This window comes from Hypomesus nipponensis, chromosome 10, assembly GCF_054491055.1.
Source record: "Hypomesus nipponensis isolate SF chromosome 10, ASM5449105v1, whole genome shotgun sequence".
In the NCBI taxonomy this organism is placed as follows: domain Eukaryota; kingdom Metazoa; phylum Chordata; class Actinopteri; order Osmeriformes; family Osmeridae; genus Hypomesus; species Hypomesus nipponensis.
In genome coordinates, this window is record NC_140370.1 from 16588030 (window position 1) to 16616026 (window position 27997).

Below are 27997 nucleotides of genomic sequence, written 5' to 3' on the forward strand. Positions count from 1 at the left end.
ATAGCAGTGTCTGTTAAATGAACATGGTGTTGTGGTTATCCTGGATGTAGTCAGGCTGGTGTGTGTCTGTGCTTTACTCTTCTGGTTGTTCCTGACGGGGGAACCTGATGAGGAGGGTTCAAACTCTGGAGCGAAGACCTGAAGCATCTGCTGGCAGATCAAGAGGTGCCAGGTTCAAATCCTTCCCGTCTGTTGGTTTGGATCAAAGTTAAACACAAACAAAATGCCCCAACTGGGACAGCCACAAGAACACTTCACAAGTTCCCCAGAAATGGTGCCCAGTCTTGTTTACATGTTACTGTTCTCTCTCATTTCTTCCTATGTTCATTTGTGTATTTATTGTATTCCGATGTGGTTGTCTTGTGTCTGATGTGTGTCGAGAGCAGAAAGGAGGTAACCTCTTCCTCTCTCGTCTGTTCCAGGACAGGACCCGGAGGTGTGGCTTGTTCGACAGGACCTGATCTGACAACTGTGAACAGGTAGGAGGAACGTGGTGTTAGTAACTTCTATAGAGAGACGGTGTGATGACACGCGTGTGTGTGTCCGTGTGCACATGTGCGTGTCCGTGTGTGTGTGAACTCAAGACAGTGACAGATGTGTGCGACAGTGTTGCAGAGAGAATAGCTCGTTAATTGCATTTCCGTGCTCTATGAAAAATGGTCTGACATTTTCAGAGGACTCTTCTTCTCGTCAATCTGTCACTCTCCATCCATCCATCCATCCCTCTCTCTCTCTCTTTTGTCTCTCTCTCTCTCTTTGGACAAATAAGAGTGTGATACTGTGATGACACAGTGTGTCCTTTTTGAAAACCCAAATAAACAAAAAAAACAAAAAAGATGATATAGTATGTAACACTGCTATCTCCCCTCTCCTCTCCTCCCTCTCCTCTCCTCTCCACCCGGTCCGTCAAACATCTGAAGATTCTATATCTCCTCTGCTCTGTCGCTCTTTGAAGGAAAACATGATTAAAAAAGGACAGAAAAGAGGAGTCTTTTTTGGCGGCGTAATCTCAGGAAACACAACATCTCTGACAGCTCTTCTTTATCTATTCTGCCTTTTATCAGTATTTCCTTTTCAGAAGAATAAACCTTCATCAAACCTAACCACAGGGAAAGGTAGCATATCTCTCTTATCCTCTTTTCCTGCTGTGTGTCTGACCCCATCCCTCTCTTCCTCCTCTATACTTTTCCTCAAACCGCACAGCGCAGTTTCAAACACAGCTTCTGAGTATTTTTACCCCCCGGCGACTGAAACAGAGTAAACAGTTGTGCCGGCTTATTAAGCTCCATTTCCCAGGGGGGATTGTGAGTGTGTTTTGCGGGTGCTTACAGAGTGATTTGCTCTGCAGGGCCATGTGGAGCAGACACTACAGAAAGACCATAACTGTCACATGATCTATCTGTGTGTGTGTGTGAGAAAGAGAGAGTTTGTGTGTGTGAGTTTGCAAAATGTTTCACAGTAACATGAAGAAGTCACAGCACTTTCACATGGAAAGACCTCTGTGCATGTGTACTATGTCTGTCCTATGTGCATGTGTACTATGTCTGTCCTATGTGCATGTGTACTATGTCTGTCCTATGTGTATGTGTACTATGTCTGTCCTATGTGTATGCATCTGTGTGTGTGTTGCTCTATGATGGGCTGGCTGTATTGCCTCCTTTGCATGTGTAGCATGAATCAACATGGAACAGCCATTGGCTTGATTAAGTAAAGCAGCTTAACGGCTCTCTGTCAGCTCTGACTCTATTTATGAGTCTCAGCTGGAGGAGCAGAAAGGCAAATACACACACAGAAACACACACACACCCACTTGTGCTCTGCTATTGGGAGAAAACGTGCATGTTGGAGAGAAGTTGTGTAATGCCCTTTGTCTCTTCCTTGTCTCATTTTCAAACAGTAGCCTACAATCTGTCAACTGAAAATGTACCCCAAAAAACGCCATCAAGCAATATGAGTTAGATCATAACAAGACAGCTTTAAAAAAAAAATTACAACGTTTTTTTTCAATTTCATTTGAAATTGAAAAAAATTTCAACTAATTTGTTAGTTAAAGTGAAGTGTCTAGACACCTTTGCCGCCGTCACTACCCGTCACTAACAGTCACTACCGTGCGCGCGATTATCTACAGCCGCAACATCCGTTTAGTAGCTCGTTAGCGTCTGGGAGACAGCTAGCTAAAACTGCTGAAACGCCACTGGCACAAGCGATAACATTTGATGTTGCTAGCTATGGTTTCCAGGCGGTGTAGTCTATATATATTTACACATTTAGCTGTGACATATTTAACAACGTATTTTCGCCCTTCGTACTACTGGTTTGCTCTTGCTATCCCACAAGCACAGTTGGCTCAGCGGTAGTGCTAGCGTTAGTTAGTTGGAGCTACCTCACGGTCTGGGGATTATATGGTCTGATCCTTGGAGAACAATGGAGCACTTCCGGTTTCTCCAGGTGAGTTGGCTTAAATGGTACAGTACCCCTTGGATGTGCTGTTTGTAGCTATGATATCCAGTTCTCCAAAGCACCAGATTTAACAGCTGCTAGCCAGCTACAGAGCTAGACAGGGACGTTGTTACACTTCATGATCGCAAGCGCTTCTTGCATTGAGAAATGCTAACATTTTTCCAAAATATTTTTCTACCTTGAGAAGCTTTCTTTTTTTTTTCTTACACACAACACCACACCTAAAGGTTTTTAGTTTTTTCAAATCTTTTTTTTTCAACTTTTGGAAACTTTTTTTCTTCACACTATGGTTTTGTTTTAAGCTTATTATTTGAAAATATAATAATAAATATTGAAGTAAAGTACTGATACCCCAAAAAATCTCCTTTAGTAAGTAACAAAGTATGTGTACTTTGTTACTTCCCATCTCTGATCACTTTTTCTCCCAGTTTCTCTCTCTCTCTGTCTCTGCCTCTTTCTTCCATTCTTTCTTTCTCCCCTTTTCCCTATCTCTCTCCTTATTGATTCACTGTTTCTCCCTCCCCCTCACCCTTTCTCCCCCCTCCTCAGTAACATTCCTCCAGTGTAGAGGACTCTCCTCCAGGCTCCTGAAGCCAGAGTGACATGAGAGCAGAGAGCCATACTGTATATCTGCCACCCTGCTCTACTTCTCCTCCCAGCTCTGAATCTCCCCCACCCCCCCAGCCTCTGCCAGCCTTTTAGAATGCCTCGCATTCAGACTTCCACAATCCCAACCTATAGACCATAGAATGGAGCCCTCCTCTATTGATGTCATTCTAGAACTTTCTCTTAGGTTCTTCACCCCCCCCTCCCCCCCCCAGCACACACAGCTCTCCCTAAAGAGAAGGGGAGGGAGGGGTCGAGGGAGAGATGGAGGGAGTGATGAAAGGAGGTCTTTACCACATCCCTGCGTAACTGTACATTGTAAGCCCGTCGCCGGGTGGAGCTGTGAATGGGCCCCTAGACGCACACAGGCCTGGGGCCCCTGGTCGGCGTGGTCGGCCTGGTCGCCATGGCGAGGGCCACAGGAAGAGCTGCTCTGTATTCTGGCGGCGCGGCCTGGGAGGACGCCAGTCTCATGACCTCCTGGTCCCTCTGGCGTGGGCGACGTGTCGCCTGACTGGCTGGCAGAGGCCACACTCTGTCACCCCACCACCCTGGAGGCCCCCACCACCCGAACCCCCTGAACCCCCTGAGAAGAGAGAGACACAGAGAGAGAGAGACAGAGAGAGGGACAGAGAGAGAGAGAGAGAGAGACAGAGAGTGAGGGACAAAGAGAGAGACAAAGAGAGAGAGATAGAGAGAGAGAGAGACATAGAGAGAGAGACAGAGAGAGAGAGACAGAGAGAGAGAGAGAGAGGGGGGGACAAAGAGAGAGAGAGAGAGAGGGGGGGGACAAAGAGAGAGACAAAGAGAGAGAGAGACAGAGAGAGAGAGACAGAGAGAGAGAGAGAGAACAACCAAAGCTTCTAGGCCCCTAACCCCGCCGCCTCCCCCCCGTCCTGGTTTACATCTCCCCACCAGACTCGATCTTTCACGAAGCACCACTGGGTCCTGACCCAGCCTTTTAGAGGGGCTCTCCCCCAAGAGAGGGCACCTCGGTGGGGTCTCGTCCCTACCAGCACCCCCTACCTTGGGGGTCCCCTGGACCACCATGAACGGCTTTCATGCCGACAGAACAGCCTTCCCTCTCAGCGCTGGTCTATTCACCGTGTATTCAGTCCCAGGCCACCTCAGGCTAATTTACTGTCTGCAGGGAATGTCTTTTGTGCCTCCAGGCCCCTCTCTGCCCTCTGCACTGGAGGGACGCTGCTGCTGAACTGCATGCTGGGAGCCCGAGGGGCGGGGCTTGGCGACCAGCCAACCTGACGGGTTAGACCTGAGTTGTAGAGGTGCCTCCGGGGTGGGTGGCGTTGCCGTGACGAATGCAAAACGGGTTTCCTATTGACGGCGTTTCCCATCCACTCCCTGTGGAGTAAATCAGGTTTCTGCCAGCAGGTTCCTGACACCTTGACACGGCGTCGCAGCTTCACCAGCTCTGGAGCTCTCTGGGTGTCCACTGGGTGTCCACTGGGTGTGTAGGAAGACAGTCTGCCAGTCTGTTCCAATCTTACCGTCACAAAAGCTGCATCAGTGGAACCCTGCACTCGATTATTAATGCCACTGACACTAACCCCAGCCTTCTCTCTCTGTCTTCTTCTCTCTCCTCTTTCCTCCCTCCTCCCTCTCTCTCCTGCCCTCCCCCCCCTCCATCTCCCTCCTCCCTCTCTCTCTCTACCTCCTCCTTCCTCTCTCTCCCTCCCTCCTCCCTCTCTCTCCCTCCTCCTTCCTCTCTCCCTCTCTCTCCTCTCTCCCTCTCTCTCTCTCCAGGATGTGGTGTGTGATGGTGCTGCAGCCTCTTCTGCTGTCTCTGACCCTGATGCTGCTGGGACTGGGACCAGGTGAGTCTCCCTGGGGGTGGGGGGCATGGGGGTGGGGGGCATGGGGGTGGTCGCGGGGGTAGCGGAGGGGCAAACAGCTGACTGCTTGATGTGATGGTGTGTGAGAGGGAGTGTTAGTGCTGGGCTGTCTCAGCCTGCTCAGGTTGTGTTCCTGGCTGGCTCTGGGCAGCTGGATGGTTCCTAACACCACCAGGGCCCCTGTGCTGTGTCAGACGGCAGGTTAGCCAGAACTGGGCTGTGTGCTGCAGGGTCCACGGCCCCTGTGCTCTGGGACACACTGAGGGCTTGGGAGTTCCTGTCTGGCTTAGCGACCTTTACTCTGCAGGTCTGGACTGGCTGACACACACACACACACACACAAAGACTCACACGCGGGCACACACGCAAACACACAGATTCTGAGACACTCAATCAGGCACACATACTCACACTTCACTGCCCAGCTTCCCTTCAGCAGCAATTGCGGTTGCCATGGATATCCCTGCTGATTGGAGAACGATAGGGGAGAGGTACTTGTAGGTGCAGACAGAGAATGCCCTCGGGTGTTTGTGTGGTGTGTGTGTGTGTTTGTGTATGCGTGTGTGCGTGTGTTGTCGTAGACCCAGATACAGCACAGGCTCGTCTGCAGTGAGAGAGGACAGCATATGGTCATTTCGCCAGTTGACTCCATCACAAGGCAGGGTTTGCATACAGCAGGTGAAAGAGAGAGGGAGAGAGAGCGAGGGAGAAGTGTAATGCTGCATAATGCATGACAGCTCAGAGAGCTCCATGTTCTCTGAGGGACGGCATGTGTTTAAGGCACAGCTCTGTCACTGACATCCAGTGTCCTTCACGTCATCTGCAGCCCCCTCTTTCCTCCTGTCTCTCTCTCCCTCTCGTCCCTCTCTCTGTCTCTGTCTCTCTCTTTGTCTCTCTCTCTCTCTGTCTCTCTCTCTCTCCTTGCTCTTTTCTCCTGACATTTTCATGCTTCGGGGAAGGTTTACATTCATGACATTCTCTGTCAATCTCTCTTCCCCTTTCTCTCTCTCTTTCTCTCACTCTCTCTCTCACTCTTTCTCTCACTCTGTAATGTTTTTCTTATTCTTTTCTCTGTCTCCCTGTATCTCCTTTTCTCCTCGCCCTCTTCCCTCTTCTCTTTGTGTCCTCCTCTTATCTCCCCACCTCCCTCTCCTTCCAAGTCTACTGTTAGTGATTATCTCAGGTATGGAGGTGGGGGAGGGGGGAGGGGGGCTCTCCTGGGGGGTTCCGCCTGTGCAAACATTCCGTTCTAAATGCAGATTCTGGAGGGTGCTCCACTCAGCTTATCTCCTTCTGCCTGTCTGTCTGCCTGTCTGTCTGTCTGTCTGTCTGTATGTCTGCCTGCCTGTCTGCCTGTCTGTCTGTCTGTCTGTCTGTCTGTCTGTCTGTCTGTCTGTCTGCCTGTCTGCCTGTCTGCCTGTCTGTCTGTTTGTCTGTCTGTCTGCCTGTCTGTCTGTCTGTCTGTCTGTCTGCCTGTCTGTCTGTCTGTCTGCCTGTCTGTCTGTCTGTCTGTCTGTCTGTCTGTCTGTCTGTCTGTCTGTCTGTCTGTCTGTCTGCCTGTCTGCCTGTCTGTCTGTCTGTCTGTCTGTCTGTCTGTCTGTCTGTCTGTCTGTCTGCCTGTCTGTCTGTCTGTCTGTCTGTCTGTCTGTCTGTCTGTCTGTCTGTCTGTCTGCCTGTCTGCCTGTCTGCCTGTCTGTCTGTTTGTCTGTCTGCCTGTCTGTCTGTCTGTCTGTCTGCCTGTCTGCCTGTCTGTCTGCCTGTCTGTCTGTCTGCCTGTCTGTCTGCCTGTCTGTCTGTCTGTCTGTCTGTCTGTCTGTCTGTCTGTCTGTCTGTTTGTCTGCCTGTCTGTCTGCCTGTCTGTCTGTCTGTCTGTCTGTCTGTTTGTCTGCCTGTCTGTCTGCCTGTCTGTCTGTCTGTTTGTCTGCCTGTCTGTCTGCCACAAGCGTTAGTTTGTCTGCCTGTTCCCAGTCACCTATGTGTTCTGGGGTCTGTAAGTAGACGTGATGGGGGGAGGTCTTGGAGGTGGAGCAACCGGCTCTGACCGTCACTGGGAAGGGGAGGTCCCTGGTCCGAGAAGAGCTGGTGGTGTCGTCTATCTGGGTGGAGGTTGTGGGGTCAGATGTGGTTGGTTGTCTGTGTGGAGGAGGCCAGACCTGATTGGTTGTCTGTCCCAGGTTGGTGTAGAGTAGACTACCTGAGTCTCTCACACAAAGGCCCATGATGGAACACGTCCCAGATAGACAGACCCCTCAACCCCCCCCTCATCCCCCCATCATCCCCCCTGCTCCCCTGTTCATCACCCCCACCTCCCCTTCCTGTTCTGACAGACACAGTTGATAGATCTGGTGATGGTTGGATGCAGACAGGATAGAAGGGGGGATGGAGAAGGAGCAGAGGGTTAGAGGAAGGTGGGGGGGGGGGCGCCATCCTGCTGGTTTTCCTGTTTCCATGGTTACCCGGAGGCTGTGTGTGGGAGTGAATAAGTGATGCACATTATCAGACATGATCCCTCTCTCTCCCCGTGTGTGACAACACTACCCTCACCCCAAACATGTCAGCACGTCCTCCGAGAGGTAGAGAGGGAGGGAGAGAGAGAGAGAGAGAGAGAGAGAGAGAGAGAGAGAGAGAGAGAGAGAGAGAGAGAGAGGGAGGGAGGGAGGGAGGGAGGGAGAGGGAGGGAGGGAGAGAGAGAGAGAGAGAGAGAGAGAGAGAGAGAGAGAGAGAGAGAGAGAGAGAGAGAGAGAGAGAGAGGGAGGGAGGGAGGGAGGGAGGGAGGGAGGGAGGGAGGGAGGGAGGGAGGGAGGGAGGGAGGGAGGGAGGGAGGGAGGGAGGGAGGGAGGGAGGGAGAGGGAGAGGGAGAGGGAGAGGGAGAGGGAGAGGGAGAGGGAGAGAGAGAGAGAGAGCAGGTGTGAGTGTAGATATGAGTGGGATGACATTGAAATGAATTGTCTGTCGTACAGATGTAGTAATAGTCTGTGTGTGTGTGTGTGTGTGTGTACCTTTCTGTCTCTGCAGACGCAAGCTCCGCGTCGCCCCTGGTAACCATGCGCAGGGTCACGCACCCTGCGGTGAAGGGGCTCCATGCCGGCCGAGCCCTGCTCCCCTGTGTCTTCACCCTCCACACCCCCAGCCCCCCCAGCCAGCCTACCCAGCTCCTGTGGACCCGATCCTGGGTACCGCCAGGAGGGGAGGGGGCGGCCCTGGAGCAGACGGTCCTCTCTGTCACAGGTATGCCTCGTGGAAGTCAAGTTTTACCATGTAGGCTTAGGACTTGCTGCTGTGTTGGCCTGGGTTTGAATCTGGCCTGGGCCCTTTGCTGCATGTTTTCCCAGTCAAGAATGAAAAATGCCCTAAAAAGATATTAAAAAAATAAAAATAAAAAGCACTTCCGTGGCCTGCTGCTATTCAAGCCCAGTCATGGAGTTTGTAGATGAAGTCTTAAGCTTCTGCTCAATGGGTGAAAAGTGACGCGTTGCTTGTCTGCTCTGGTGCCCAAGGCGACGAGGTAAAGATCAACAAGGCGTTCGCCGGCAGAGCCAAACTCCTAGCTTACCCTGCCAACCGCCTCAACGCTACCATGGAGATCCACGGTCTCCGTGCCAACGACTCAGGCACTTATAGCTGTCAGGTTGTCGTGGGCGACGACTACGAGAGGGACACAGTGCCCCTGGTGGTTGAGGGTGAGTACTGCGGTTTGTGGTTGGAAAAAACTGAAAATGGTCTCTCCCTTTCTCTCCCACTCTCTCTCCCTCTCTCTCTCCCTCATTCTCCCACTCTGACTCCCTCTCTCTGTCTCCTCTCTCTCCCTCTCTCTCCCACTCTCTCTCTCTCCCTCTCTCTCTCCCACTCTCCCTCCCTCTCTCTCTCTCCCTCCCTCCCTCTTCCTCTCTCTCTCCCTCTCCCCCCCCCCCTCTCTCTCTCTCTCCCACTTTCTCTCTCTCCCTCTCTCTGTCTGTCTGTGTTTGTTTTCAACATTAGTTCACATTAGCCGGCTCATTATGGCAGTGATTCCAGCACTCTGATTGAACACCGATGGCAGCTTAGCGTTCAGTCTTCCATGTCGCACCACTGAGGGAACATGACGGGACTGGGATTGGTCTGGTCTGGGGGGCAGTCCTACTGGGCCCTGAGTGTGCCCTCTGGGGGAGAGAGAGAGGAGGGGGGGGGGGGACACAGGCAGAGAGAAACACAGAGAGACTCTTTATGACATCACAGAGAGACTCTTTATGACATCACAGAGAGACTCTTTATGACATCACTGAGGGTGTCTTTGTGACATCACTGAGACAGGATGTGTCTTTGTGACATCACTGAGACAGGATGTGTCTTTGTGACATCACTGAGACAGGATGTGTCTTTGTGACATCACTGAGACAGGATGTGTCTTTGTGACATCACTGAGACAGGATGTGTCTTTGTGACATCACTGTGACCTGCGCTCCCAGGTGTGGTGTTCCACTACCAGTCCCCCCGGGCCCGCTACGCCCTCTCCTTCTCTGACGCCCAGCAGGCCTGCCAGGCCAACTCCGCCCTCATCGCCACGCCAACCCAGCTGTGGGCGGCCTTCCGTGAGGGCTACGCCAGCTGTGCTGCAGGCTGGCTGTCAGACCAGACTGTCCGGTAGGGCACACACACATACACACACATTTATAGATATATCTGTTGGTATTTTAAATTGGTTCTGTGCCAATTATTGTTTCACTTAGTGATGGCATCTGTTAATTAACATATCTGTGTGCATACAAATATTTCCATAACAATACGCTTAGATTTGTATTTTATTTTTTATGAATAATTTCCCCAAGATGATTAAACACAGTTGATTTCCACAGCTATCCTGTCCAATCACCAGAGCTTGGTTGCTATGGACACCAGGAGCGCTCTGCGGGCGTGAGGAATTATGGGAAGAGGGATCCTAATGAGCTGTTTGATGTGTACTGTTACACCAGGGAACTGGAAGGTACACACACACACACATTATATACACACACACACACACACACATTATATACACACACACACACACACATTATATACACACACACACACATTATATACACACACACACACACACTCACACACACACACATTATATACACACACACACACACATTATATACACACACACACACACATTATATACACACACACACACACACATTATATACACACACACACACACACACATTATATACACACACACACACACACATTATATACACACACACACACATTATATACACACACACACATACACATTATATACACACACACACACATACACACACACACACACATTATATACGCACACACACACACACACACATTATATACACACACACACACACATTATATACACACACACACACATTATATACACACACACACACACACACATTATATACACACACACACACACATTATATACACACACACACACACACACTATATACACACACACACACACACATACACACACACACACATTATATACACACACACACATACACACACACACACACACACACACACACACACTATATACACACACACACACACACACATTATATACGCACACACACACACACATTATATACACACACACACACACATTATATACACACACACACACATTATATACACACACACACACACACACACATTATATACACACACACACACACATTATATACACACACACACACACACACTATATACACACACACACACACACATACACACACACACACATTATATACACACACACACATACACACACACACACACACACACACTATATACACACACACACACACACATATATATACACATATATACCAACTATCTCCTCTTCGATCCTCTTTGCCTCTCCTCGTTTCTCCCCCCTTCTTCTTCTCCTCCGCTCCCTTTCCCTCCCCTCCCCTCTTCTCCTCTCCTTTTATCTCCCCTGCCCTTCGACCCTGCCCCCCCCCCCACCTCCCCCCCACCATCCCTGCCTCCTCCTCCAGGCGAGGTCCTCCACGTGTCCGTCCCAGGGGGCATGCCTCTGTCCTCTGCCTCGGACCGCTGCGTGTCCCTGGGGGCCCAGCTGGCCACGGCAGGGCAGCTCCTCCTGGCCTGGAGGTCCGGTCTGGAGGTCTGCTCTCCAGGCTGGCTCTCCGACGGCAGCGTCCGCTCCCCTCCACCCCGGCCTGGGCAGGACTGCCCCGGGCGCCAGGGGGTGGTCCACGTCCCCGACGACGACGACGCCGGGAGGGGGAACGACACGGAGCTGTATGACGCGTACTGTTACAGAGGTGAGGGGTGGTCGCAGTGGAGACCGGGGAGGTTGCCGTGGAGACCCGCGAGGTCGCCGTGGGGACCGGGGAGGTCGCCGTGGAGACCGGGGAGGTCGCCGTGCCGACCGTGACACTGTGAACAGTGTGTGTGTGGTGTGACTAACCTGTCAGGTGTGTGTCCAGGTGCTGTTAAGAAGCCAGGCCCCGTGCAGAAGATCTACACGTCCCTGTGGAAGCCATGGAGCTACCTGACTGGTACAGAGACGCCCCCCCAGCCTGCTGCAGGTACACACACACACACCTACAGTACACACACACACACACCTACAGTACACACACACCTACAGTACACACACAGTACACACACACACCTACAGTACACACACACACCTACAGTACACACACATACACACACAGTACACACACACACACACACACACCTACAGTACACACACATACACACACAGTACACACACACACACACAGTACACACACACACACCTACAGTACACACACATACACACACAGTACACACACACACACACAGTACACACACACACACCTACAGTACACACACTTACACACACAGTACACACACACACCTACAGTACACACACACACACCTACAGTAAACACACGTACACACACAGTACCCACACACACACCTACAGTACACACACTTACACACACAGTACACACACACACACACAGTACACACACACACACCTACAGTACACACACACACACCTACAGTACCCACACACACCTACAGTACACACACACACCTACAGTACCCACGCATAAACACACACACTCTGTAACGTAAGTCTTTCTGACTCCTCCCCCCCGCCTCACAGAGACACCTGACCTTTCACCTTCTAACTGGACGGGATTGGTCGACCTGGAGGAGGACCGCCTCTCTGGTACTGAGCCTTTGGCTGCCTCTGGACACACAACCAGTCAACCTAACGCTCCTCAGACGTTTTCACCCACTCCTCTGTGTTGTGTCTTCAGGCTCGGAGCCCTGGTCGTCAGAGGTGGAGGGGTACGTCAGCCTGCAGCTGAGCCCAGGAGGGAGCTCACTGGGCTGGGGAGAGCTGCTGGATGAGGACCCTGACTCTGGAGAGTTCCTGAGGCCTCCACCCACCCCCACCCCTCCACCCACCGCCACAGACAAGAAGGTGGGCATGCTGCCCTGTGTTTTCTTTTTTTTTTGACCTTATCTTACCTTTATTTATTTTTCAATCTACTTGTATTACTAGTATGACAAAGAATACCTTCATGAAGTTGTCCCCAGATTAAATGATGACATCACAACAAACAAAGAGGCAAACACGTTGTTCTCTCAGTCTCTTAACCTCCCTCCCTCCCTAACCCTCCCTCCCTCCCTCCCTAACCCTCCCTAACCCTTCCTCCCTCCCTAACCCTCCCTCCCTCCCTCCCTAACCCTCCCTCCCTAACCCTCCCTCCCTAACCCTCCCCTCCCTCCCTCCCTAACCCTCCCTCCCTCCCTAACCCTCCCTCCCTAACCCTCCCTCCCTCCCTAACCCTCCCTAACCCTCCCTCCCTCCCTAACCCTCCCTCCCTCCCTAACCCTCCCTAACCCTCCCTCCCTAACCCTCCCTAACCCTCCCTCCCTCCCTAACCCTCCCTCCCTCCCTAACCCTCCCTAACCCTCCCTCCCTCCCTAACCCTCCCTAACCCTCCCTCCCTAACCCTCCCTCCCTCCCTAACCCTCCCTCCCTCCCTAACCCTCCCTAACCCTCCCTCCCTCCCTAACCCTCCCTCCCTCCCTAACCCTCCCTAACCCTTCCTCCCTCCCTAACCCTCCCTCCCTCCCTAACCCTCCCTCCCTCCCTAACCTTCCCTCCCTCCCCCTCACACCTTTCTCCCCCTCTCTCTCCAGATGGTATCTAAGATAGTTAAGTCCTTGTGGAAGCCCTGGAACTACCTGGCAGGGGTCGGTGAGGAGGTTACCCCAGGAGCGTCTCTCCCGGGTGGGGAGGGAGGTGTGGTCACAGAGGGGTCCACCTCCAGCACAGAGTCTGCTCCGTCCAGACCACCAGCTCCCGGTGAGACACCTCTGACCTTACCGCCTGCTCTTACCGTCTGCTCTTACTGCTTGCTCTTACCGCCTGCTCTTACCGCCTGCTCTTACCGCCTGCTCTTACCGCCTGATCTTACCACCTGCTCTTGTTGCCTGCATTGAGCGGTGGCTCTTACTGCCTGCTCTTGTTGCCTGCATTGAGCGGTGGCTCTTGTTGACTGCTCTATGCCAGCCTATTCCTGACATAACACAGAGGTTGTTATGACAGGATGATTACATAGGAGCTCAACGACCCTCTCTCATCAACTGTGTCTGAAAATACGGAGAGGAGAGGAAGAGGAGAGGGAGAGGAGAGGGAGAGGGAGAGGAGAGGAGAGGAGAGGAGAGGGAGAGGAGAGGAGAGGGAGGGAGGGAGGGAGGGAGGGAGGGAGGGAGGGAGGGAGAGGAGAGGAGAGGAGAGGAGAGGAGAGGAGAGGAGAGGAGAGGAGAGGAGAGGGAAGGGAGAGGAGAGGAGAGGAGAGGAGAGGGAGAGGGAGAGGGAGAGGGAGAGGGAGAGGGAGAGGGAGGGGAGAGGGAGAGGGAGAGGGAGAGGAGAGGAGAGGGAGAGGAGAGGGAGGGAGGGAGGGAGGGAGGGAGGGAGAGGAGAGGAGAGGAGAGGAGAGGAGAGGAGAGGAGAGGAGAGGAGAGGAGAGGAGAGGAGAGGGGAGGGGAGGGGAGGGAGAGGAGAGGGATAGAGGGAGAGGAGAGGAGAGGAGAGGAGAGGAGAGGGAGGGAGGGAGGGAGGGAGGGAGGGAGGGAGGGAGAGGAGAGGAGAGGAAAGGGAGAGGAGTGGGAGAGGAGAGAGGGAGGGAGGGAGGGAGGGAGGGAGGGAGGGAGGGAGGGAGCGGAGCGGAGCGGAGAGGGAGAGGAGAGGAGAGGAGAGGAGAGGGGAGAGGAGTGGGAGAGGAGAGAGGGAGGGAGGGAGGGAGGGAGGGAGGGAGGGAGGGAGGGAGGGAGGGAGGGAGGGAGCGGAGCGGAGCGGAGCGGAGCGGAGCGGAGCGGAGCGGAGAGGGAGAGGAGAGGAGAGGAGAGGGAGAGGGAGAGGAGAGGGAGAGGAGAGGGAGAGGAGAGGAGAGGAGAGGAGAGGAGAGGAGAGGAGAGGAGAGGGAGAGGAGAGGAGAGGAGAGGAGAAGTGAGGAGGGGAGAGGGAGAGGAGAGGAGAGGAGAGGAGAGGAGAGGAGAGGAGAGGAGAGGAGAGGAGAGGGAGAGGGAGAGGGAGAGGAGAGGGAGGGAGCGGAGAGGGAGAGGAGAGGGAAAGGGAGAGGAGAGGAGAGGAGAGGAGAGGAGAGGAGAGGGAGAGGAGAGGGAAAGGGAGAGGAGAGGAGAGGAGAGGAGAGGAGAGGGAGGGGAGGGGAGGGGAGGGGAGGGGAGGGGAGGGGAGGGGAGGGGAGGGGAGGGGAGGGGAGGGGAGGGGAGGGGAGGGGAGAGGAGAGGAGAGGAGAGGGAGGGAGGGAGGGAGCGGAGAGGAGAGGGAAGGGAAAGGAGAGGAGAGGAGAGGGAGAGGAGAGGAGAGGAGAGGAGAGGAGAGGAGAGGAGAGGAGAGGAGAGGAGAGGAGAGGAAAGGAGAGGAGAGGAGAGGAGAGGAGAGGGAGAGGGAGGGAGGGAGCGGAGGGAGGGAGGGATAGAAAGAGTGGAAGGAGAGGATGGGAGAGAGAGAGAGTAGAGGGAGAGAGAGTAGAGGGAGATGGAGGGAGGGGGAGAGGGAGAGGGAGGGATAGATAGAGTGGAGGGAGAGAGAGAGTAGAGGGAGAGAGAGAGTAGAGGGAGAGAGAGATGAGAGGGAGAGGGGGAGAGAGGAGAGAGGGAGGGAGGGAGGGAGGGAGGGAGGGAGGGAGAGGGAGGAGAGAAAGGGAGAGGAGAGGGAGGAGAGAGAGAGAGGGAGAGGAGGGGGAGGAGAGAGAGAGAGGAAGAGGAGGGGGAGGAGAGAGAGAGGAGAGAGAGAGAGGAAGAGGAGGGGGAGGAGAAAGAAAGAGGAAGAGGAGGGGGAGGAGAGAGAGAGGAGAAAGAGAGAGGAAGAGGAGGGGGAGGAGAAAGAAAGAGGAAGAGGAGGGGGAGGAGAAAGAAAGAGGAAGAGGAGGGGGAGGAGAGAGAGAGGAGAAAGAGAGAGGAAGAGGAGGGGGAGGAGAGAGAACACAGTGGAAAAGATTCACCCTGACGGAGAGAAAATTAGGAAATCTCTTCATCACTGCATCTCTGCTTTGCCAATAATGCCTTGATGTGTGTGTGTGTGTGTGTGTGAGGACAACTGGCAGGATCATCCTACTTACCTTAATAAGGCGTGACTGTTGGGCAGCATGCAGCAGGCTTGGTAACCACTCCTGCTCCCCTCGCAGCCCACGCCGGCATGAATGTTTAACAGCCAGCGGATCCCTGGGCCGGTCTCCTCTATTATTCAAGCTCTTGTTCATGTGAAGGGCTCTCCTCCTGGTCTGGGCGGCGGGCGGGCGGGCAGGCGGGCGGGGAGAGCAGGAGGAGACAAGAGAGTTAACAGTCACACCCCCCCTAAAGAACTTCAAAGTGTTTTTTTTCTGTGGGGAAACATGTGGAATGCTGATGAGGCCCTGACACCCTCTCTCTCCTTCTCTTTCCACTCGCCTGCCTCCTGCTCTCTGCTTCTCTCGCACTCTCTCTTTTCTCTCTCCCTCTCTTCTCCCTTTCTCTCTCTCATTCTCTCTCTTTGTCTGTTTGTCTCTCTCTCTCTTTCTGTCTGTCTATCTCCCTCACTCTCCCCCACTCTCTCTCTCTCTCTCTCTCTCTCTCTCTCTCTCTCTCTCTCTCTCTTTCTAGATTTACTATCCTGGGGACGCTCCTTGTTCGACATGCCTTGGCTGGGTGATCTCCTGTCAGCCAGTAAGGAGCCGCCCCCAGCCTCCCTCCCCCCAGCCTCCCTCCGCCCTGCCCTGGCCCCCCGCAACACCAGCCTGCAGCCAGACCTCCAGCCCTCCAGCCCCCTCAGGCCAGGGCACGGAGCTCCCAGCCCAGACACCACCCCACCTCGCCAGGCTACCTGGATCTCCGTGGCTCCCCCTGAGAACCAGACCTCCGGTCAGCCGGATGATGGACGGAGAGCAGGGGAGGCAGGAGGAAAGGAGGGAGGACGGAAGAAGAAGAAGGAGGAGGAGAAGAAGCAGGTGGAGGTGATGAAGGAGGTGGAGGAGGAGGAGGGGAGCACAGGGGAGGCTGCTGTTCTTAAAGTGGTCCAGTTCACCCAGCAGCCGGTGACCACCAGCAGACCCAGAGTCAGGCCGGGGTCCCGGGGGAGAGGTCAGAGACGTAAGCAGCAACAGTCTGTCTCCCCCACCACCCGCAGCCCTGCCCAGCCCTCCCCTTCAACCCCCACCACTGGGTCTGTCTCACCCACCTCCCCCATCCCGCCCTCCCCCGCCACCCCCAGCCAAGCCCCAGACCAGGGATCCTCCGCCCCGCCATCAGCCCCTGCCAGCTCCAGCGAGGCCCCCTCCTCGCTGCCCTGGATCCCCGTGGAGAGGGCTGGAGGGCGGGGGGCCCTGGACGCCTCGCCCTCCCAAACCCCCGTGGAGCAGGAGGAGAGGGGGCAGACCTGGCTGGGGTCGCTGTTGCCTGGCAATGTGGATGAGGAGGCGGGAGGAGGAGGCGGGGTCAACAGTACAAACGGAACCCTGGGCTCTGACGGTGAGTGTGATTGGTCAGCTCGTCTGTCTGTCTGGAGAGCTGTGTGTTCCCTGGGCTAGGTGTGAAGAGGGTGTGTGTGTGTGAACAGGATCAAAAAGGTGCTAAAGACAAGAACATCATTATAGTAACATCAACACACACACGCACACACCCTGACAGCTTTACAGCACAAACAGGTCAGTAGACGAGTTCACAGAAAGCCAGGTCTCTATCATATGGTTTGGTAGTCTGTCTCTTTTATTCCTCTCCTCCCTCCTCCTCTCCCCTCCTACTCTCCCCTCCTCTCCTGTCCCCTCCTTTCTTCTCCCCTTTTCCTCTCATCTTCTCCTATCTCCTTTCTCTGGAGCCCCCTCCAAAAGTTTCATTACCCCCAAAAAATGTTTTTATAAAAAAAATCATATATTTGTATCCAGGAGCTTAGCCCCCCAAAAGTGAGATCCCAGATTGCTCCTCCTTTCCTGGTGGCTGTCAGAGGGTGTGTAAACACTGACTGGCAGATCCTTCTCTGGTCTATCTATTTTTCACCCAGATGAACAATCACACACACACTGGGATTATCTGTCATCACACACACACACACACACACACACACGCACACACTTTATTACCTTTCTTGTGGTCATAACATTCTGCCATCTAGTTTGTCAAACCATGTAAAATGCACACTGTAAAATGCTAGTGCACGCTGTAAAATGATATTGCACAGCGACATCATTGCGACACACGATAAAATCAAATGAACGGTTAACTAAATAAAAGCGATCATGGTAAACTTTATGGAAGTCACTGAGCTGAACCTGCAAGTACTCTGTCTAACAGAACCCAGAGAAGGTTCTGGAACTGGCTCTCTGGCTCTGAGAAGTTTCATTCTAATTCCAGATTCTCATTAAGATTTCACAGCTTGATCTGGCTGCTTCAACTCATGACAGAGAAACAGATGTGCACACACACACACACACACACATGCACACACACACACACACACACACACACAGAGTCCCCACACACACATCCTGCACTCACTCACACACACACACTCCCAATCCCCCCATAAACACACACACACACACACACACGTATGAAGGGGTGCAGTTGCAGCAGGTCAGTGATGATGATGATGATGATGATGATGAGGATGATGAAGACACCAGGTGCAGGAACCAGACAGCTACTCTCTGCTATTGATTTCCCTTAACTGGCTTATATGAATATTCACATTCACAGCTTTCACACACACACACACACACACACACACACACACACACACACACACACACACTCACACACACACTCAGTCCTGTGTGTCCCGGTGGTCAGCTGTGTGTCATAGTGACTCAGCATTCTCCCTGAGCAGGCTTCAGTATCACCACGGTTACTGTAGGGTTCTCATTCACATGCTAATGCACCGCTTTCCAAAGAGACCACACACTCACACAAGTAGTGCTGTGACTGACAGGGTCTGTAGATAGGGGGAGGGGAGGGGTGCTGTAGGGAGGAGGGGGAGTAGGGGGTGGGGAGGGGTGCTGTAGGGAGGAGGGGGAGTAGGGGGAGGGGAGGGGTGCTGTAGGGAGGAGGGGGGAGTAGGGGGAGGGGAGGGGTGCTGTAGGGAGGAGGGGGAGTAGGGGGAGGGGAGGGGTGCTGTAGGGAGGAGGGGGGAGTAGGGGGTGGGGAGGGGTGCTGTAGGGAGGAGGGGGAATAGGGGGAGGGGAGGGGTGCTGTAGGGAGGAGGGGGAGTAGGGGGAGGGGAGGGGTGCTGTAGGGAGGAGGGGGGAGTAGGGGGTGGGGAGGGGTGCTGTAGGGAGGAGGGGGGAGCAGGGGATGGGGAGGGGTGCTGTAGGGAGGAGGGGGAGTAGGGGATGGGGAGGGGTGCTGTAGGGAGGAGGGGGGAGCAGGGGATGGGGAGGGGTGCTGTAGGGAGGAGGGGGGAGCAGGGGATGGGGAGGGGTGCTGTAGGGAGGAGGGGGAGTAGGGGATGGGGAGGGGTGCTGTAGGGAGGAGGGGGGTGTAGGGGATGGGGAGGGGTGCTGTAGGGAGGAGGGGGGAGTAGGGGGTGGGGAGGGGTGCTGTAGGGAGGAGGGGGGTGTAGGGGATGGGGAGGGGTGCTGTAGGGAGGAGGGGGGAGTAGGGGGTGGGGAGGGGTGCTGTAGGGAGGAGGGGGGTGTAGGGGGTGGGGAGGGGTGCTGTAGGGAGGAGGGGGGAGTAGGGGATGGGGAAGGGTGCTGTAGGGAGGAGGGGGGAGTAGGGGGTGGGGAGGGGTGCGGTAAGAGGGGGGTGTAGGGGGTGGGGAGGGGTGCTGTAGGGAGGAGGGGGGAGTAGGGGGTGGGGAGGGGTGCGGTAAGAGGGGGGTGTAGGGGATGGGGAGGGGTGCGGTAAGAGGGGGGTGTAGGGGGTGGGGAGGGGTGCGGTAAGAGGGGGGTCTTGTAGCGCTAGCTGTCAGCTGTCTCTAGTTCTGACGGCCCACTGCCTCTCTCTGGGTCCAACTGACCAACCAGACAGCTTGCTTGCTTTCCATACGGTAACCATGACAACTGCTACCAAGTGGATGGTGAGGGGTGTTAGCCGGGGGGTGCACGGGAGGAGAGGAGGAGAGGTGGAGAGGGGGGGGTCCTTTTGAAAAGAGAGGGAGAGAATAAGGAATAATGAGTTTGCATATGTTGTATCTATAGGAGGTCTTGGTTGAAAGGTGTGTTTGTTTGTGTGTCCTGTAGGTTGTATAGCTGTTGGTGTGTGTGTCCTATAGTCTTGTCAGCAGTGTGTGTGTGTCATATATGTAGCCTGTATAGCTGTAATTGAGTGTGTGTGTCTGGTAGCCTGTCACCACACCACTCTCTGTTCTGCACCAAAGGTCAGCAGAGCACAGCATCCAACCAAGACACAGAGGAGGGAGAGAGAGAGAGAGAGAGGGAGGGGAACAGGGGGAGGGAGAAAGAGGAGGGAAAAGGAGGAAGGAGGGAGACAAAAACATCTGAACAAAAGGTGTATCTTGCGATGACAGAAGAAAAAGGTTGAGAGGAGTGAGAGAAGAGAGAGACAGAGGGATAGAGAGAGAGACAGAGGGATAGAGAGAGACAGAGGGATAGAGAGAGAGAGAGAGAGAGGGATAGAGAGAGAGAGACAGAGGGATAGAGAGAGAGAGAGAGAGAGGGATAGAGAGAGAGAGACAGAGGGATAGAGAGAGACAGAGGGATAGAGAGACAGAGAAAAGGAGAGGGAGACCTTTCATCTGACATGCAAATCTTCCCCCCCTCCCCTCCCCCCTCCCCTCCCCCCTCCCCCCTCCCCTCCCCCCTCCCCTCCTTCTGCTCTCAGAGCTCCAGACAGACACATCACAGCACCTGTACCGCCCACGCCTTCACGACAGGGGAAGGGATTTTACTCAAAATAGAAAGAAGAAAAGTATTTCTCTATTCCAAGCGTCTGAAAGCGTAGCAAAGAGAGAGCCCTGTGTTCAGAGAGGCTGGGGAACCATACGAGCTAACTTAGCAAACTGACAGCCTACCAACCCACCCTGTCACACTAACCTGGCTAACTGACTAGCTAACTACCTTCACAACTTGTCCGCTAACTTAACTGTCCAACTGTCTGACTGACTACTTGTTTATGTAAACAACCTGTTGCACTAGCATGACTAAGTAGCTAACTGTCCTTGCTCCCTATTTCTGAGTGTAAAACAACAATTTAAATCTCCTGTCTTCACCCTCCCTCCCTCCCTCCCTCCCTCCCTCCCTCCCTCCCTCCCTCCCTCCCTCCCTCCCTCCCTCCCTCCCTCCCCTCCCCCCCTCCCTCCCTCCCCTCCCCTCCCCTCCCTCCCTCCCTCCCTCCCTCCCTCCCTCCCTCCCTCCCTCCCTCCCTCCCTCCCTCCCTCCCTCCCTCCCTCCCTCCCTCCCCTCCCCTGCCCTCCCAGTAGAGATGGAGCCCTGCGTGATCAACCCTTGTCTCCATGGAGGAAGGTGTCTTCCTGTGGGACAGGGATCAAGCTGTTACTGTCCTGAGGGCTACACAGGAGAGAACTGTGAGATTGGTGAGCACACACACACACACACGTACATGTGCTGCAGAACACACACACATACACACATTTACATTTATTCTTATCCAGAGCGACTTACAGTAAATACAGGGACATTCTCCCTGAGGCAAGTAGGGTGAAGTGCCTTGCCCAAGGACAAAACGTAATTTTGCACAGCCGGGAATTGAACCGACAACCTTCTGATTTATAGCCTGACTTCCTAACCGCTCAGCCATCTGACTCCCTAGTCATCACACACACACTTCTCAGGTAAAAGAGGAGGGAGAGGAGACAGGAGCCTGTAGAAGGCCCCGCGTCACACTCCCAGCCTCACACTCCCAGCCTCACACTCCCAGCCTCACACTCCCAGCCTCACACTCCCAGCCCAGCCTCACACTCCCAGCCTCACACTCCCAGCCCAGCCTCACACTCCCAGCCTCACACTCCCAGCCCAGCCTCACACTCCCAGCCCAGCCTCACACTCCCAGCCTCACACTCCCAGCCCAGCCTCACACTCCCAGCCTCACACTCCCAGCCCAGCCTCACACTCCCAGCCTCACACTCCCAGCCCAGCCTCACACTCCCAGCCTCACACTCCCAGCCTCACACTCCCAGCCTCACACTCCCAGCCTCACACTCCCAGCCTCACACTCCCAGCCCCGCCCAGCCAGGAGATGATCACCCTGCTTGTTATTGGGTTATTTCCCATAGTCATCTCCACCGACGTTATATTCAGGCTGAATATCCCCTCTTAAAGGTCAGGCAATGCATCTACTGCCAAGCTCTGTGTATGTGTGTGTGTGTGTGTGTGTGTGTGTGTGTGTGTAAATGAATGTATCTCTAGCTCTACTGCCTCTGTCTGACAGACTAATCAAATGTACCCGGCTGCACTGACATTACAGGGAGATGGATGGATAGAAGGAAGGAGAGAGAGGGAGGGAGAGAGGGAGGGAGAGAGAGAGGGAGAGAGAGAGGGAGGGAGAGAGGGAGGGAGGGGGTGTCTATAGCAGGGGAGAGGGTGGGGTATGGTGCATACACTTTTCCAATCAGACGCTCTCGCTGAATGTTTGATTGACAGTTAGAGAGTATGAGTAGCTTTCAGATCTCCGTGTGGTGAACAGGTTCTCTGGCAGCTTCTGAGGGGGTTACAAAGCTCCTGTCAGTAACTGTGAGGTTAGGGGCGCTTGATTTGACAAGTTGGATGGCGCCTGGTGGGACAGAATAAAGCTCTGATCACTCAGAGGGATGGAGCTAGCTGGAGGCAGAGTGACACTGGTCTGACTGTTTCTGTCTTTCTTAAGCCTTGTGCTGCCTTCAGGTCACAACGACCCAAAGGTTCACTATGACCCATCGTTGTGCTGTGACAACTTTACCCAATACAAAAATAAATAAAAGCATTTTCTTTTAACCTTCTCGCTGTGGGGGATCTGAGACAGCCCGACAGCTAAAATGCTTCACTTTATTTTTGTATGAGGTAAGCTTGTTGCAACACATGGGGGGTCACAACGACTGAAGGGTCACAATGACCCAAAGATAACACAAGCCCTTCAGTCATCTCTATCTCTCTCTCTCTCTCTCTCTCTCTCTCTCTCTCTCTCTCTCTCTCTCTCTCTCTCTCTCTCTCTGTTTCTCTCACTTTATCTGCCTCTCTTTCTGTTTCTCTCTCTCCCCTCTCTGTCTGTCTCTCTCTTTCTGTCTCTCTGTTTCTCTGTCTCTTTCTCTTCTGTCTCTCTGTCACTGTCTCTCTTCCTCCTCTGTGTCTCTCACTGTCCCATGTTCTGTGTCCTCTCCTATAGATGTGGATGACTGCCAGTCCAGCCCCTGTGAGAACGGAGGCACCTGCGTTGACAAGGTGGACGCCTTCATGTGTCTCTGTCTGCCCAGCTATGGAGGAGACACCTGTGAGACAGGTGAGAGAGAGGTGGACACACCTGTGAGACAGGTGAGAGAGAGGTGGACACACCTGTGAGACAGGTGAGAGAGAGGTGGACACACCTGTGAGACAGGTGAGAGAGAGGTGGACACACCTGTGAGACAGGTGAGAGAGAGGTGGACACACCTGTGAGACAGGTGAGAGAGAGGTGGACACACCTGTGAGACAGGTGAGAGAGAGGTGGACACACCTGTGAGACAGGTGAGAGAGAGGTGGACACACCTGTGAGACAGGTGAGAGAGAGGTGGACACACCTGTGAGACAGGTGAGAGAGAGGTGGACACACCTGTGAGACAGGTGAGAGAGAGGTGGACACACCTGTGAGACAGGTGAGAGAGAGGTGGACACACCTGTGACACAGGTGAGAGAGAGTTGGACACACCTGTGAGACAGGTGAGAGAGAGGTGGACACACCTGTGAGACAGGTGAGAGAGAGGTGGACACACCTGTGAGACAGGTGAGAGAGAGGTGGACACACCTGTGAGACAGGTGAGAGAGAGGTGGACACACCTGTGCTGTGTTGCTGTTCACCTGGTTGAGGTTGTGTGTGTGTGTGTCTCTGTTGACCTGGTTGTGTGTGTTGACCTGGTTGAGAGAGAGAATGTGTGTGTGTGTTGACCTGGTTGAGAGAGAGAATGTGTGTGTGTGTTGACCTGGTTTAGAGAGTATGTGTGTGTGTTGACCTGGTTGAGGGTGTGTGTTTGTGTTGACCTGGTTGATGGTGATATCGAGAGATATACAAAGACATGTGGAGTGGGATGGTGAGAAAGTGGGAGAGGAGCGAAAGAAAGAGATTATACAAATATTCATTTGTAATGCGCCTTTCTTGTACTCAGAGCTAGAGAAAGAGAGAGAGGGGCAAAGAGAGAGTTAGACAGGTGAAAAGAGAGCGATAGAGAGACAGACAGACAGACAGACAGAGAGAAACAGATGGTAACTCATGTCATTAGACATAAACCCTCCTGAGGAATGATTAGGTGTGTTTGTTTATGACTACCCAGCGTGCTGCCTGCACGTGGGGGCATGTGTCCTTGTGTGTCCTGGGAGATAAACAGTCCTCAAGGAACAGGGGATGAGCAAGGGGGGGGGGGGGGGGAGAGAGAGGGAGAGGTAGAGAGAGATAGAGAGTCTCTGTCTCACATAGCACCTCTCTCTTTTATGTCTCTCTCTGTTTCATCCTCCTGTTCCACGGTGGTTTATATCTCTTCGTTTCCCTCTTCGCTCTATCTCTCCCCCGCTCCCTGCCTCCATCTCTCCCCTACTCCCTTTATCTCTCGTCCACCCCCTCCCCCCCTCTCTCTCTGTCTCTCTGCAGACATTGAAGGTTGTGAGCACGGTTGGAGGAAGTTTCATGGTCACTGCTACAGGTATTGTAGAACGTTCTGTGCATCATCTGACACGAGGAAATCTATCAGTCATGTGGCCGATGCAGTACTCTGTCTCCACGGTGACAGCGTACAGATACATCGTGCAGTGTTTCCCACAGATTAGAAAGCAAGTTGTGGCATGGGGGGGTCAAATTATTCCTTTGTTAATAATTTGTTACACAGAACTTTTCTTTTTTGAGCAGCACTGCTTGAAGCCTGAAAATATTGTATACAATTTCTGCATAAATGCATGTAGCAACGTTAGTACTATTTCTCTGGTCGGCTCCATGACGCCTGGTAAGTAGTAGGGCTTGTGAGAGCTCACCAAAGGAACGATGGGGAACCCACTTGTCTAGCAGATTAAGACATGTTCGTAGTAACCTCAACTTTCCTAGACTTAGCTATGGTACTAATGCTGAGGCTCGCTGATATCACATAGCGTTGTTGCTACGCACCGCCACAAATGAGTCTGTGTGGGAAACACTGTTGTGACATCACAGTTAGGATTGTAATCTACCCTTTGTCTGTCCAGTCTGTTTCCATGGTCACCGTGTACGGTATGGGGTCATCTGAGTAACGATGTGTAGGTGAGTCTTCATAATGTGTGTAACGTGGTTCATGTGGATGATCTGTGTGTGTGTGTGTGTGTGTGTCAGGTACTTCACCCAGCGCCACACCTGGGAGGATGCAGAGAAGGACTGCAGAGAACGCAGCGCTCACCTCAGCAGTGTGACCTCTGCCACTGAGCAGGAGTTCATCAACGGTGTGTCAGTGTGTGTGTGAGTGTGTGTGTGTGTGTCAGTGTCTGTGTGTCTGTGTGTCAGTGTGTGTGGGTGTGTGAGTATGTGTGTGAGTGTGTGTGAGTGTGCTTGTCTGTGTTTGTGAGTGTGTGTGTGTGTCAGTGTGTGTGTGTGCCTGTGTAAGTGTGTGTGTGAGTGAGTGTGTGTGTGTGGGTGTTGCGGTGCGAAGCAGCAGGGTACTAACATGGTGTGTTGCCGGGCAGGAATGGGCCATGACAACGCTTGGATTGGCCTGAATGACCGCACTGTGGAAGAGGACTTCCAGTGGACCGACTCCAACGACCTGGTGAGGCCCCAGCCTCTACCCCAGCCTCTACCCCGGCCTCTATCCTGACCCTCACAGAGGCCAGGGGCCTCTCTCTCCCTCTCTCTCTCTCTCTCTCTCTCTCTCTCTCTCCCCCCCCCTCTCTCTCTCTCTCTCTCTCTCTCTCTCTCTCTCCCCCCCCCCCCCTCTCTCTCTCTCTCTCTCTCTCTCTCTCTCTCTCTCTCTCTCTCTCTCTCTCTCTCCCCTCTCTCTCTCTCTCTCTCTCTCTCTCTCTCTCTCTCTCTCTCTCTCTCTCTCTCTCTCTCTCTCTCTCTCTCTCTCTCTCTCTCTCTCTCTCTCTCTCTCTCTCTCTCTCTCTCTCTCTCTCTCTCTCTCTCTCTCTCTCTCTCTCTCTCTCTCTCTCTCTCTCTCTCTCTCTCTCTCTCTCTCTCTCTCTCTCTCTCTCTCTCTCTCTCTCTCTCTCTCTCTCTCTCTCTCTCTCTCTCTCTCTCTCTCTCTCTCTCTCTCTCTCTCTCTCTCTCTCTCTCTCTCTCTCTCTCTCTCTCTCTCTCTCTCTCTCTCTCTCTCTCTCTCTCTCTCTCTCTCTCTCTCTCTCTCTCTCTCTCTCTCTCTCTCTCTCTCTCTCTCTCTCTCTCTCTCTCTCTCTCTCTCTCTCTCTCTCTCTCTCTCTGTCTGTTTCCTTTTCTGTTTCTGGCCAAAATATAGAACCGTGTGGTGGACTGGAAGCGTGTGGGTTGTGATGGCGCTGTGTTCCGCAGGTGTTTGAGAACTGGAGGGAGAGCCAGCCTGACAACTTCTTTGCGGGCGGGGAGGACTGCGTGGTGACCATCGCCCACGAGGACGGCCGCTGGAACGACGTCCCCTGCAACTACAACCTGCCCTACATCTGCAAGAAGGGCTCAGGTGAAACCCTGCTCACCTTCCTGCTCACCTTCCTGCTTCCCTGGGGCAGAGCTCTCGTCTCAGACAGAACTACTTTATCATTTCTATCTGGTCAACATTGTTTCTTTTAGAGATAGTCACTTCTCTTATTTAAGGTCATATTTGTCTGAGATAGTAACTTGCATCTTATTTAAGATCCTATCTTTAGGCAGTAACCTTCTCTCCTACTGTAGGCCCTTGTCTGTAGGCATGGCCACTATGCCATTACTCACCCTGCTGTGGAAACACATCACTGCTCTGTTACTGTCTAACTAGGCCCTTAGAAACCGGCCGGGAATTCCACATTCCAAACCAAGAGTTCCAGACCAGTTCCGATCTGTGTGTCAACTATTCCTGAACCTTCCTGTCTGGGAAGATTCATGTGATTCTCTGTGTACAGAGACAGAGAGAGACAGAGAGAGACAGAGAGAGACAGAGAGACAGAGAGAGAGAGAGAGAGAGAGAGAGAGAGAGAGAGAGAGAGAGAGAGAGAGAGAGAGAGAGAGAGAGAGAGAGAGAGAGAGAGAGAGAGAGAGAGAGAGAGAGAGAGAGAGAGAGAGAGAGAGAGAGAGAGAGAGAGAGAGAGAGAGAGAGAGAGAGAGAGAGAGAGAGAGAGAGAGAGAGAGAGAGAGAGAGAGAAGGAGGGAGAGAGATAGGTTGACTGAGTTGTAGGAGAACAGGGCCACCTAGAGGCAGGAGAAGGAACTGCAGCAGAGACCTGAGTCAGCTTGTGTCAGTTTATTCTCTGCCACCAATCATTGACTCCATGGCGGCTCTCTGTGTCCAATCCCATTTGACAGTGCTGTGTGCAACCCCACCCTCCGTGGATAACGCCCACCTGATTGGTCGACGTCGCTCCCACTACGACATCCACGCCGTGGTGCGTTACCAGTGCTCCGAGGGATTCTACCAGCGACACGTTCCCACCGCGCGCTGCCGTGCCGACGGGACCTGGGACAGGCCCAAGATCATCTGTACCAAGTGTGAGTGTGTGTGCGTGTACACAATATATGTGTGTGTGTGTTCTCTCCTCTTGTCTGTGTGACCTTCTAAGGAAAACAACAAAGAGGAAACACTCTCTTTACCCAGAATCCTTTTCTGCTCCCTCCCTCAGCCCGCCGTTCCCACCGGTACCGCCGCCACCACCACGGCCAGCGCCGCGAGCGCAGGAACCACCGGAGACACGAGGGAGAGGACGCCCACCGCGACTACTGAACCAAAAACTACAACTCCCACAATGCTCTGGGGCATCTCAGTCCCAACCTCTAACCCCTCAAACCTGGGGTTTAGGGGCTCCGAACTTCCCCCTCATTCCTGCACACTCTCTTAAAGATACAGCTGGCCTTCTGGCACGTAAACATTTATGAACCGCCCCCTCTCGTCCCCGTTCACCCTGGAGTTATGAAACGAAAGGTTGACTCAGCAGAGTCAAATCACTTCCTGAAATGAAAGGTAGACTCAGCAAACTCGAATCCCTTCCTGAAACGAAAGGTAGACTCAGCAGAGTCTAATCACTTCCTGAAACGAGTGACGCTCTCTGACACAATCACAGTATTCAAATCTAACTTTATTTGTATATCCCTTTAGAAGCAAAGTCACAGGAGGTTTCTCAGATGCCCCCAGCTTAGCACCTATAGCTAACCTAAACCTACAGATTAGCACCTATAGCTAACCTAAACCTACAGATTAGCACCTATAGCTAACCTAAACCTACAGATTAGCACCTATAGCTAACCTAAACCCTCAAAGGAGACAAGGATAAACTCCC

The 27997-nt window shown here is 53.5% G+C and overlaps 1 protein-coding gene across 1 annotated transcript; it reads left to right on the top strand.

Moving 5' to 3' along the window:
* Window positions 1-2151: 2151 nt before the first annotated feature.
* On the top strand, window positions 2152-27991 carry LOC146272010 (neurocan core protein-like). Its single transcript, XM_084707656.1, has 20 exons — window positions 2152-2448; window positions 4831-4901; window positions 7935-8147; window positions 8417-8599; window positions 9365-9539; window positions 9752-9879; window positions 10928-11215; window positions 11381-11482; window positions 12055-12120; window positions 12212-12378; window positions 13104-13269; window positions 16071-16934; window positions 20842-20955; window positions 22740-22853; window positions 24192-24243; window positions 24900-25006; window positions 25247-25329; window positions 26067-26211; window positions 27030-27212; window positions 27344-27991. Exons 2-20 carry the CDS (start codon window positions 4832-4834, stop codon window positions 27442-27444), a joined length of 3321 nt encoding a protein of 1106 aa, XP_084563782.1. The 5' UTR covers window positions 2152-2448; window position 4831; the 3' UTR covers window positions 27445-27991.
* The last annotated feature ends 6 nt before the right edge of the window (window positions 27992-27997 follow it).